The sequence below is a fragment of the Candoia aspera genome, chromosome 11, assembly GCF_035149785.1.
Source record: "Candoia aspera isolate rCanAsp1 chromosome 11, rCanAsp1.hap2, whole genome shotgun sequence".
NCBI classification, from domain to species: domain Eukaryota; kingdom Metazoa; phylum Chordata; class Lepidosauria; order Squamata; family Boidae; genus Candoia; species Candoia aspera.
Window position 1 is genome coordinate 22,098,408 of NC_086163.1, and position 13,612 is coordinate 22,112,019.

Genomic DNA, 13,612 nt, shown 5'->3' on the forward strand with positions numbered 1-13,612 from the left:
GTCTCCTGGTTAAACTTCATAAATCCAATTTGCAATTACTCCTGAAAAGAACTAGAGGACCTCCAGAATTTAAGCTAATGACTCAGGAACACTCTCATTTCCCAAGCCAAAACACTAATGCATTCACCTCAAAGGGACAGATCTCAGACCCTCCTCACTTTGGGCCTAATCTCAGCAAATCACTTGGCAATCTGTAATCCATAGTCGTGATATGCCCATCTAAGAGAACGGACTGCTTTTCCCAAAAATGTAAAGGACAAAACTGTCAAATAATTATACCACATACAAGACAAAGGTTGTGTTTATATGGCGAACCTTATGTTTTAATGGTGTGTGTTTCTTGTTTCCTTATTTTAATGAAAGAAGTTTTAAAATACTGTGTTTCCAAAACTTCTGTAACAAACCACATCACTGGATTGTTATCATTTGTAAATCATTTCAGAGCAGCAGACACTTCATTCCAGGCAACTGCTGCCTGCAGAGCCCTCAAGATGGAGCCACACAACACAACAAGATGTTTCAATGCTTTCTCCAACCAAAGCAGGAACAGTGGTGGCATTCTGTGCAGTGCTGAAGTAGATGATCTGATCCAGGAATTTCGCACAGAACAGCAGAGAAAGGGTGGATAAAAACGGTTCTCGGAGAAGAGTTAAAATGTGCCGTTTTGTTTCCCCAACTGGACAAAAATGTGTTCCTTACTTGTCCCTTTTTACTTAGTAACCCTCATATTGATCCACCCCTCCCTTTAATGTGCAAGAGCACTCAGTTGTTCATTAGTGCTTTCAAAGATGCGGATTAAACAAGACTATTGATCTGTGAGAAGGGCAAGGGACAACTCACTGTTCACAGAAACTACCCCCAGCATCCCACTTCTCTAAGGCGAGTTCAACAAGCCTGAAATTCAGGCTGCTGGAGGAATCAATCACTAGAAATCATGCAGTCCTCCTCTCTGGTGAGACAAGGCAGCAGTGAGAACCCGTGACAACTCAACAGCAGATCCTGGTAAGATTCAGCAGAGAGCATACTGGCTCATCAGCAACCCACCTCTTTCTAAGCAGGAGCGTGTCGAGATTCCCATTTAGCCAGAACGGTATTCGCTCGTTCAAGCTGCCTCGTTTATTTAAAGTTTGCTGTTCTGCTGAAACTGAGATACCAAGGAGAGAACTTGCTCTGAAGCTTTGATCTGCTTAGTCCCAAGATAGGTGGCGCTGTTGGCCATCGTGTCCTCCAGGAAGTAACGATAGTTGACCATCAGGCCGCAGGAGGCCGCCATGCCGCGGGGACTGGTGTCTGCCATCCAGTTCAGGCGCCACAGCACTGCACCGTTCTGAAGGTGGAAGTTCGCCACTGGGTTGAGCGCATAGCCACGGTGCTTCTCTCCATAGAGATACCAGGCGCAAAGCCTCATAAGGGGCTGCTGTAAGACGCAAACCAGCCTTTCGGATTTCACCCACCCGTTGTTCGTGAAAAGGCGTTTTAAAGTTTCAATGGCCGGGTCTCCCGTGACCTCAGAGATTTCTTGGAACTCGGGATCTGTGAATGGATTGCTCCTGCCCAGTTCACCGGATTGTGAGGAAAGCAGTGCAATGAGCCATTTGGTGAATCCCGGAATGGGGGACAGAGTCGAGAAGTCTTGGATCTGAGGAAATTCGACCTGCGGATTTTCAATGTGTTCAAAACAAAACACAGATTTTGGGTAGGCTGACTTAGGATCGAAATCACAACAGCACTGATTTGAGACGAGGCTGTTTTCATTAGCAGGCTATTGTCATATGCAGTTCATAACTTTATTTCAGAACCTGGTGAGATACACCTATTGTAGAAGTAAAACATTTAAGCTTGGAATTCTTCATTTCTGCCTAATAAAATACCGTCTGCCCAAATACTACGCTCACAAGTTTGAGAGGCAGTAAACTACCTACAGAGCATCTCTAAAGCCTTGATTAATCATTTTTTCACAGATACTACATGTATTTTCAAGGATTTTTAATTCTTGTTAGGCCCTGGAAAATCTGTAGAGACAAATGTGTTCAGCAGACAAAAACCCCTTTTTCCCCCCTTCTAGCACTTCAAATTTAGCAGCTGAGTAGCAGAACAGCTGTAATACTCAGCTATCTTTCCAGCAACAGACAGATGTTGTCCTTATTTTGCCCTTTTTTTCTTTTAATTTAGGGAAACAAAAGATGTTGCACTGTAACATGGGTCTTGAATTTGAGGAATCTAAGCTCCAGGTCCATGAAAAGAATTATATGCCAAACAAACAAGTAACTCTCAATTTGCGAAATTTCAAAGATCCAACAATTTGAACTAGGACTTGAAGTCTTTTTATATATTTTTTTTTTAATGGACACTAAATACACAGGCAGTATTCATATTTCTTTGACAATAAACATTGTGCACCTCAAAAACTATGTCTTTAAGACAGACTTCTCTGTGTTAAGCAGCGTATTTGTTTGATAAGCACAGTCAATGTCAATGTAAGTGGGCTTCAAATGCCCCAGCCCACAACTGCAAATACACAAGCTAATGAAGTGATTAAATAGTTGATATTGATTTTAGGCCTATTTCCCCTCCAGTGTTAACTACAATGGCAAACAGAGCAAAAGAAATACACTTCCTTGCTCCACTTAAGTCTTTTCTCCAGCCTTTTCCAGCAATGAGAGAGGCTTAAGAAAATAAAAGAGACACAACCACTACTGTATAGACATCTTAAAAATGTGAGGGATTCAACTACTAAATCGCACTTTCTGCCATCTGAAACAAGACAGTTTACATAAAAATGCAGATACCAATAGATGGGCCTGGAGGAGCAAGGGTACATTAGGCCCAAATCCCTATTCTTCACAAAATATGTCATCCATAACCTGCTGGGAGAATAACTTAGTACTGTGTAAAATCAACACATTGGTTACATATCATCCTAAGCTATTATGTGGTTTCTTTGCTTTTAGCTTCTGGGATACGTGCACTCACTCATTATGGTTTGGTCTCGTGCATGAACCAATCCATTATAGCTTGTTTAACAAATGATGTAAAAAAAAATCCTGGCTTTGTGTATATGTGAACTTAGCTTATCTGTTATGTACAGTGTGGCTGGCAATGAAGGTGGCTTTTGTTTTATTCATGAAATATAGAGACAAAATATACTTCCATTTTTAAAAGGGTAGACAAAACGTGTCTTTCCCCATTCAGTTTCCAAGGGTCACCAGCAGCTCAATTCTAAAATTGTTAAGATCTGAATCACTGCAGTTCAAAAACCCAAAGCATGTCTCCTTGCATTCTGATATATCCGTGACAGCAATAATGTAACATGTTCTTTTTCTTGGGAAATTAAAAGTTACAGAAGCTTGAAATTAAGTGATTTGGAATTAATCAAATAGATGAGAGAAAACAAAGCAAATAATGATATATCTTATTTTCCCCACATTGTTTATTCCCCAAAGGATGTTTGAGATTCAGCCATGAGAAATGTATTACAATACATTAATATCTAAGGGAATGAACCTCAGCAAATGGAGCAGTACCAAGTAATTTAGCTTGGTATTTAAATGAGTAGGCTGCACTTTTAATAAAACGAATTCTAAAGAGTCTGCCTTAAAACTAGAGTTTAACAAAATGTGTTCTCTCTTTGGACTCCTGTTAAGTAACCAACCCACAGTACTCAGCAGCATCTGTCAGATGTTTAGTTCAAGACCTCATAGGTAAGGTACAAAAGTCACACACACCCCGCGCAAAGATTTTCACATACAATGTTCACGTGGTAAGTTTCTGGGCAGGAAGTTCCTATGCTGTAAAACAGCAAACTGCATTACCGTTTCCCCACCCCAGGGGTTCGCATCTTGTGCACAAGTCTTTAATGTTGCCCAATTCCTTTTAATTAAGGAGTTGGATAATATTAATGAATTGCCTTTTACTCTGATGTTTCACGGGACTGGACGATTGTCTGAAACCTGGGATTCTGCTGCCAGCCCAACGAGCTAGATGGACCAAGTGTCTGACTAGTTAAAGGAAACTCTGCATTCCTATATGTTGTGTTTGAAATGCACGAGTACTGAAAGGAATTAATGTACAAATTAAATTCCAGTACAACATCCATTTTTGCACATACCTGCAGTTCTTTAACAACTCGCTTGATAAGATATGTCCCAAGCTCCACACCCTGCAGGCCCTGCTGAGTCAAGCTGATTGAGTAGAAAATTGCTGTGGTAATTTTGTCCAAATCTTCTGCCTCTAGCGAGGGAGCCTCTTTTACTATGGCCTAGAGAAGGATTAAGATAATGAGTCATGGCAATCGTGGTCTGAATTCAAACAGCTTCACATTCCACCATCCAACAAGCACAGCACAGGGCACCATTCTGCAAGCGAAAGTTTCTGCACACTCAGCTTGACTCGGACTGTCCAATGAAGCTGCACCCATGACTCTTTCAACACATACTGTAATTTCAAAGGGTTGTGGAAAAGCATTACAGAAATAGAACATTTGCCTGAATACAGGCGAGACCTTAAATTCACCCTACAGCAAGTCTGAGATTACGGCCAATGGTGCTTTCCGGCCAAGAGTTTCACCCAGGAACTATTATTAAGAATGAACTGCATTCTAACAGTTTGCTCTGCCAAAGTGTCAAGTATTTAAGGCTCTGCTACACTGCCTCAATTCCAAAACTGTAACAACCGACCGTATGTACAAACCATAGCTTAGAATCCTAACAATGGCATCGTATGTTCTTCCTTCTACTTTTCTCAGCATTCTCTTCCATACACACAAGTGGAGTGGTTCCAGAAGCAGACCAATATAATTATGATGTGCTGACTGAAATATACGCATGAAGACCAGCAGATCTTTTAATAAATAAACCTAACCCAAACTCTAACTTGCAAATACGTAATTTCTGAAATGGGTAATTTACCCAACGCAGCTATTGTGCAAAACTACAGGGCTTCCTTAACCACGTATCTGGAGTTCTGCCTGCCTCCATGAGTTGGACAACATTAACATTTTCACCACAAAATTATCCCTATAAAGATAACATATACATAAATATTATCTTGCAATAGATTTTTAAAAAAATTAGGAAACAGAACAGAAGGAGGACCAACTCGACCTTGGCAATGCCATGAGGTTCTAGTGAAATAGTAACCCACTCAGCAGCCCTCGGATAGCAACAATCGCTTCCTATCAGCTAAGCATTATTATTTTCTTAGTTTAGAAATTACTGGTAGAGGTCTATGTGGGCCACTCAGCATTTTAAGGGCAACTAAAACAACTTTTATGGAGCTCACAGACATAGTCTGAGGGGGAAAAAACTGTTTTATTATGCAGAGGTACTTTTTTCTTTCTTGTCCTCTTAATATTAACTTGCAACTCAAATTTGAGAATATGTTTGGTCCCAGGTAAAGCCAAACAACAGTACCTGGATATTGCTGGATATTTCATCAGTAAGTGCAACATGCAAAACTATCAGTGGCTCTCCAGGTATTGCACAATGGGCAAAATAATAACACCTTCGGTAGGAGCCAACGCGGCGCTTCATATCCATCCAATTTCGGACAGGATGCACAGCTTCACTGCTAAAAAATAAAAATACAGAGGATAGAAAGTTGCAGGTGTTAAAACTCTTTCAAATTAAAGTTATCTGTGGACCAACAACAAAGCAACGTAACCTTGATAATGTACAGGTATCAGGTGACACTGCGATTGCTTAAACTTGGGGAAGCACCACATACCTCAGCAATTTTTGGCACTTACTCACTAATCTTCTGAAGAATCTCACAGGGAGACTGCCATGTAACTCGTTCCAAGTTTAAGAATCCAGCGGAAAACCACTCTGACATCATGTTCTTTAGTACTCCATTCATCTCCTACAAACAGAGAAGTTCTTAAGACTTCAGCAGCAGGACAGGTCTGTTCCTGGATATCTGAGAGGTCTCCTCCATCAATATCAAGCTCTCCATAGACTGAAAGCTGTCAGGGGAGGCTTGCAGATCATCCCATCTAAATAAACATTTTCCTCCATAGCAGCACCATACCTCAGGAATATAATTCCAATAGATCTGAGGCAGGCCCACTCTCTTTGGGTTTTTAGAAAACAGCCAAAGACTTTTCTGTTTACTCTAGCATTCCCTGAAAGTTGAATATTAACTTTGGAGATAGATAGATAGATAGATAGATAGATAGATAGATAGATAGATAGATAGATAGATAATTTTTAATGATCATATGTTAATGTTTTAAGATTATTTAATGGTGGAAATTCTAATGTTTGTGGGAAGCCACTCAGTGCTGAGGTGACACGGCAATATGTCAATCTAATAAGCAAATAAATAAATATAACTGTATAGTCTCATGCCAGAAAAAGAGTAGTCAGCAAAACCTTTTCATGTTATTTAAAAAGCTGGTAATTTTTAATGAGGAGTTAAAACTCAAGACCTAAAAAAAAAAAAGAAAAAGAAAAAGACACCCCAAAGAGAGCCAAGTCACAAGGTGGCTCAGCTTCTCTGAGAAGTGAATTCTGTTACTGAGCAATTGCATATTTCCCAAATAAGCTCTTCTCAAATGAATTCACAAGCTGCCTATCTGTACTCATGCATACTTTCCATAGCAATCTGGAAGACGGGCAGGATGGAAATAACCTGCACAATCTGTTTCAACTTCAGTAATGATATTCCCCCCCCCCCTTTTCCCCACCCCAAAGTACAAGTATTTTTCTTCAAATGCCATTCAGCAAATGTTCTGTTCTATTACAGCCACCAACTGCTGTCTCCACTATGCAACTCAAGGTCAAAGCATAAAGAATCAGGTGTGGAAGAAAAAAAACAAAACAGTATTTCCCACTTCTACGCATCTGAGAATTATGGGGTCTTCCAGAAATGGGATTTTAAAAATCCTACAGTTGTGGCCCTGTTCACTCTGCTGAGACTGTAACGCGTACTGTAATGGGCGGACTTGGAAGATAGCTGACGTATTTTTCTGTTGTGCTGTACAGGTTTCAGATGAAATATTTAAAACCTACAAGAGGAACTTCACATGTTGAAAGGTTAACGTCAGCGTGGTTCAAGCAAGAGGGAAGCAGCGAACAAAAGCTCCCCTAGCTTTTTTTAGTACCTGGATTTGCTGCAATTTATGGCTGGACTCTCCCTGGAAGCACTTCCTACTGCAGCTACCGTTTCAAAAGAATGCCAGAGTTTCATTCTGTAGCACCACCTTGTCATATGCATTACGTTATTTTAAAAAAACTGAGTTTGGTGTATGTACAAAGATGTGGGAGACATGACTGTAAGATCAAATGTATGTAAAACATGCATCTAATCTGAATAGTCTAAGCCATCTGACGAACAAAGAATAATTAAAAGGCCTTGTTGCTAAGATTTCACAAGTTACACTTCCTTATTCCAATGACTGTATTGCTAGCTTTATAGTTATGAATTTCTGAAAACCACGAGAGGCTGAACTAAATGTTTGCGAATTGGTTGGGGGCAGAATGAAATAAACTGCTGTTGCATTCATCTGCCAGTCAACTCAGTTTCAGCAAGTAAACATAAAAAGACTTGTTACTGTTGTTTTAGAGAACAGCAGCTTCTCTAGGAGGCATTAGACTGACAAATGTTCCATAGAAGAAAAGTAACTCAAGTCAACCTCCCCTTTTAAGAGGTTTATTGGAAAAGAAAAGAAAAAACACGTTAACATTTTCATGAACTGTGATCTCAGAACAATCTGAGCCAAGCAGAAAGGTCCGTTGCAATGCTTTTACTAAAATAAATAGAAGTACTTAAGAAAATACACTAGAGAGTTCCCTTAGCCAAAAGGGTTGTCTCAAAAAATCCAAAACGGAAGATTTGATATCATAAAACATGCTATCTTTTAATTTGCCATACTAGATTTGTACACTAGCTCCCAACAATTTATGGTATATCATGGACTAGGGATGTGCAAACCTCCTGTGTTAGAAGAGTTGGTTTAAGGGTGGTTCGTGCCTGAATGGAATCATATGCGTGTTTCTGATGTTCTGGTGCGTGAACAGAAGGAAACAGGACTGTTTGGACATACCACGTACATATATTATTCCAGAATAAACCACCCAAATCATTAGTCTAATCCCTTATTTTTTAAAAAAATGCAGTCACAAAAACCCATTGTTTTGTCTCTAAAAGCTTCATTGACAGATCCACAACCGTTTGGCTTTTGTATTTAAAACCTGCTACTTTATTTTAAAATAGCTCTCTCTTGTAGTCTTTGCTAACCTCCACATTTGAAAATTCAAAGGTTCTTATTTTCCAACATGAGCGACTCAAAAACCAACTTATATCTAAATTAATAAAATCTAACGCAAAAATAATGTCTTATCTCCTAAACTAAGCATACAGATATAACATCACAACTTTTCTTCTTAATTTCAGATAGGAATGATGCAGGGTTAAAAAAAAAAAAAAAAAGAAGCCATCACTTGAAATCCAAAATGCATCAGACGGAATCCTCAATGAGAAATATTCAACCCAGCCAATTTCCTCCTGGTTGGAAGCAAGCTGGGGGGGATTATAGGGTGGCGGGGAGTAGGAGAAGAAAGAAAACACTGTTTATCTTTGAATCGTACCCTTCTCAGAAAATGTGCAATACCTGAAGATTCCCCCCTCTCTTGACAAGGGAGGGAAGAATTTCTTAAGTCTTTCTTTATAAAAGTCAGTATTTTGTAGTGAAAGCTGCCATTCATTCTGATATTAAAAATGACAACAAATTTTCACTCTCTTTCTCCCTAATTTCATTCAGAAAAAGAAGGAAATTTAAGCAGTTACGTGTTTACTCTGGCAGCTCTGAAACAATACGGTATGCTACATAGGTTTTCAAGGCATATATTCCTCGATGGGTCGTTCACAAAATCAAAATTTCTGACTGTTGACTTTGTAACATTATTTCCAAAGAACTGCTGCTCCACAGAAATATGTTAGCAATGAAAAGTTCTCTTGGTGGTTTCTCAGTTAACTATTCCCTAGAATTTCCAAAATCTTGCTTGTCTCACAAAGCCATGGCTGGTTAGTTAAATGTGGGGGGCTGAGACCATGTTGTAAAACCATATTCGTGTGCGGTCCACGTTTTATTATTGCTTTAACTACACAGACACTTAAAAGCTTTATAGGCAATGAGACTTTAAAAAGAGCTTAGAGGGAGATCAAGCCTAGGATCAAAAGCATTATCTCATTGACACATAAAATCAGATTGTCCTCCGTGCTACCCAAATGCTCTTCTCATCTTCTTAGGAAAATTCTTTTTACTACCCATTTCATAGCTGAACTCTGCCAGTAGACATGCCTAAACAGAAACCCTGCACCTAGGTCGCAAGTATCTATCATCCCACAAATTCAGCAGGAAGACATTTACTGTTTCTTAGCAACTAGTCACTAAGGAGCTAAGTCATTTTCCTGCACCGCTGCTCTTGATCCCACTGGCTATTTAACCTTAGAATGCTAACCTTCAATGCAGACACATTCCAGTTTGAGGGATATGCTCCCTCTCTGAATATAAACCCATTATTCATATTACATGTTCCTGCCTAAATGCTCAGAGCTTAAAAAAAACCCTAGCTTTGATGGCCTTAACCTCCTCATCCTGCAAAGAGGAAGGCTGCAAATCATGTCTAAAACTATACAGTTTGGTCATTTCTCAACACTTCTGGTACCTTGATGACCAAACCAATCTTATTTAGGACCGCAACATACTCAGCTACACGTTGCTTAGAAGGGTAGCCATTACGAAAGGGAATAAAGAAATCACACATGGGTGGGGAAACGGCTACAGCTCATGGCCTCATCCGATGCACAGATGCATTGCCAGAGCAGCTCACAGGATCCCTCAAGATCCTCAAATGTGGCACAAGCATTACAAACTCTGCAGCACCCTTCTTTGCTGCCCGGCCAGCTGCACGCACACGCCACACGTTGGAAGCTCGGAAAGGTATCTCAAAACAACTTCAGCAAAAATTAATTGGTCTTCTCTTCTGGAATATCCTGTAGTTTACCTTATCTCTAAGCAAACCACAGGGTGTTATTCAGATTACACCGAATAAAACAGGTTTACATGATGAGGCTTCTGGAGGTGTCAGTGATATACAAAGCTGCCTTCACTGATAACACAATGCTAAGTAGCTTGTACACCAGTTGCCCTTTTTAAAGTGACACTGTGGGATTATACAAGAGATAGAAAGCATGCTTAATGCTGTCTGCTTCTGGAACCACCGTTATTGGGTTGTTGTGAGGTGCTTCGAAGAAAACAGGCAGAGTTTAAAAAGAAAAAAGCAGAATTAAACTTAAGTCGATAGGTGTCAGTTCCACATAAATACTGAACAGAAATATTATACTATCAGATCCGTGCAAGAACTTTCTCTAGCCATAAAAACCAGTGTTCCTCTCTAGGACACAGTCACCAAAGAACAACACAAGAAAAGGGCCACAAACAGAACAGAAAACTGAGAGATTCGATCGTCCTCTGCGTTCGGTAAGTAAAACTACTAGTCTCAAACTGCTTCTTAAAAATGCCAACTCTTCTTGATGATACACAGAACAGAAATAATTTTCTTCCACCCAATGGCCAAGTGTACGCCTTCTGGAAGCGCAGGATCTGTTCTCTTGTTTGAGTTTTCCTGCTTTTAAAGTTGTAAGCCACCCAGAGCCTTGTGGAGTCAGGCAGCCCCTAAATTGTATAACTAAGTAACTTTGACTACAAATCCTATTGAAGAACAAAACAAAAAAACAAAACACTTGAAGGACACAACTTGCATAATTATGCAGATTTTGTTTTAAAAAAATCTTTCCTCACTGAAGCACAATGCTCCTTGCCAAGGCCAAATTTTATTCTTAGTATTGCTATGCCCCGTCTACCACATCAACAAGATGTGTTCTGATACAGCTGAAAACAGAAACTTGGCAGCAACGCATGAACTTTGCTCTAGTTCTGCCAGTCTTTTTCGGGAGTATCAAACATTGCACATGTCACCACACGTATTTTCCTCCAGTTACAGCATGAACTGCCCTGTTCCCCAATGTATCTTATTCCAAAACAAACTAGGAATAAATACCATTTTGAAACATTTGCCCTCTGGGGAAAAAAAAGACCTTTAGAAACTGCAATCCAGCCTATTACTAAATATCACCTAAACTCTATTTCATATATAAATCCCAAATTCCCATTCCCTTCCTCAGTTCCCACTTTTATACGCAATCCCAATTCCTTTGTCATCCACATTTGTGAAGACTCAAATCCGGTTTGTTTTTAGGAAGCCGAGAAATAAACTAAGAAGTGTAACTATGCTTGTAATGTTTATAATTAAACCTAACTAATTCAGCTGGTTGTCAGCCCTTAACTAACTACAGTATATTAATAACAGCCTAAATGCAAGTATGTCATGTTCTTCCTAACTAAGAACACCCTCCCCCCCCAAAGTGCTGATTAAAAGCAGAAAGATTTGAAAGTTGTGCAGGTCCAGACTACGCTAAGGTACCAGTTACCTAAATTCCCACAGAAAGAAAACGGGGGCTATTACAAACCAGCTTTTGCCCCCTTAAAACAGAATTTGGGGTTGTCTGAACAATCCGATGTGCAAGACATTCAGGCAGATGAGAAATGTGTCTTCACATTTATGGATTCCGTTACTGCAAGATCCGAGAATCAGTTCTGGTTTTCTTGGCTATAAAAGGGAATCAGATAAATTAACACAGAAGTCCAAACAGGCCCAGGACGCTGCCAATTATGGAATTTCATTGTGGTTTAATAAAATTTGTGGATAAGAGGACAGCTTAAGGGCTTTAATACATGCAAGTTCGCTTTCCCCTCCACCTCTCCTAAGCACCTTGTGGCTTTGGATCAGAAGAATTTAGCGGCAAATCACACACCTCTGAGCTCATCTGGATGACTAGAAAGAAATGAGGTTTACAGTAAGGTAGAAAAGAGAAAAAAAACATAATCTGGGAATGTTGATCTGGGGAAAAATATTGTTTGGAGGGGGGGGAAATATAATCATATACTGACAGCAAAAGACGGGCAGAAATTTTTGGAATTTATTTCAAAAATAAAGCAACATAAAAACGCATGATGAAAAAAGCAAAATACCGTATGCCAAAGGAGAATACTAATATCAACAGGAAAAAAAAAGGAAATAGCCCAACGCCGCATCGTAAGAAAATTTACGTTTGTTGGAGACGCAAAATATACTAGAAGGTCCAAGAAACAACCTATCAGCTGAAAGAAAATAAAAAAAGAACATTCTCCAAATGAAGAAACAGCCCATGGAGGAAAAGGAAGTTTTAAAGGGCTGTAGCCAGAACACCCCAGCCCTGTTGGATGTCTGCCTGGCACCGGGGCGGGAACAGCACCTTCCTGTTGAACTTCTACCTGGCAGCGCTGCGGGAACACACGCCTGGCACCGCCGCCAGCCCAGCCCACCCGTTGAACGTCTGCCCGGCGGGAGGGGCGGGGCCTCCGGCTCCCCACAATGCCCCGCGAGAGGGAGGGGGAGGCGGCGAGGCCCCCGCAGGCCTCTCGACCGAGCGCCCCCGTCCCGCAGGGCGGCTCACCCGGACGTGCGGGCCCTGGGCCTCCCGCGCCGTCAGCGCCTCGAGCAGGTCCCCGCGGAGCTCCACCAGGAAGCGCAGGCCGCCCTCCTGCCGCCCCAGGTGCTGGAACAGGCCGCGGTAGCGCGGCGTGAGCTGGTGGCGGAGGCGGTCCTCGGCCTGGAGCAGCGCGCCCGCCTCGCCGCCCCTCGCCGCCGCCTCCTGCAGCCGCAGCACCCGGGCGCAGCCCTCGGCCGCCCGCCCGTGCTCCACGCCGAAGTCGCCCGCCAGGCGGCTCAGCAGCTCGGCCCGCGCCCCGCCGCTGCCCAGGGCCCGGTAGTAGCGCATGAACTCGGCGCCTCGCTGCTCCAGCGCCGCCCCGGCCGGCGCCGCCGCCTTCTCGCGGGTCTCGTAGGGCGGCAGCGGCGGGACGGCGCGCCGGAGGGCCTCGTCCAGGCCCGCGGGGGCTTCGGTTGCCATGGCGACGGCGCTAGGCCGCGGCCGGCCGGGAGGGCCGCGCGCGAGGAGGCGGAGGAGCTGCGGCGGGGTCGCCCGGCAGCGGCCCCAGGGGCGCATGCTACCCCCTCGCGCCGCCGGCCGTGCCTCGCCTCGGCCGCCCCGCCTCGAAATCCTCTCTTCGGGCGAGGCCGGAGGGAGAAATACTGTAATAATTAGGCGGGGGGGTAAGGCCCCCCGCCGCCCTCCTTCACAGATCGGGTTAAAAGCGAAGACGATTGGGCGTTTCCAATGGAAACAGAAGGGGCGGGAGAAGGCAAAGAGTGATGACGCCACCTGCCGGCCATGCTGGGAGTGGCTGCATCCGTGTCGCCGCCATGTTGAGAGTGGCAAAGGAGATTCCCTCCGTGCTCTACCCCCTGCCCAACGCTGCCCAGATTTAAAGGAGCCTTGGAGGAATACAGCGCCAATAGTGGCTGCGGATGATGGGAGTTGCCCTTCAAACGCCTGGAGGGGGCAACGTTGGGGAAGGGATAAACGGCAATCTTGAGCTAATAGAGCCTGCTTCCCTTCAGATGTGTGCCTGCAGGGTCCTAAATAGTTGGAAAAACGGTAGAAAATC

At 42.7% G+C, this 13,612-nt stretch overlaps 1 protein-coding gene across 1 annotated transcript; it reads right to left on the bottom strand.

The window, feature by feature from the left end:
• Positions 1–296: 296 nt before the first annotated feature.
• On the bottom strand, positions 297–13,191 carry MLYCD (malonyl-CoA decarboxylase). Its single transcript, XM_063312682.1, has 5 exons — positions 12,559–13,191; positions 5,747–5,859; positions 5,412–5,568; positions 4,109–4,258; positions 297–1,654 (listed from the first exon to the last, which is right to left on the bottom strand). Exons 1-5 carry the CDS (start codon positions 13,108–13,110, stop codon positions 1,121–1,123), a joined length of 1,506 nt encoding a protein of 501 aa, XP_063168752.1. The 5' UTR covers positions 13,111–13,191; the 3' UTR covers positions 297–1,120.
• Between the last annotated feature and the right edge of the window lie 421 nt (positions 13,192–13,612).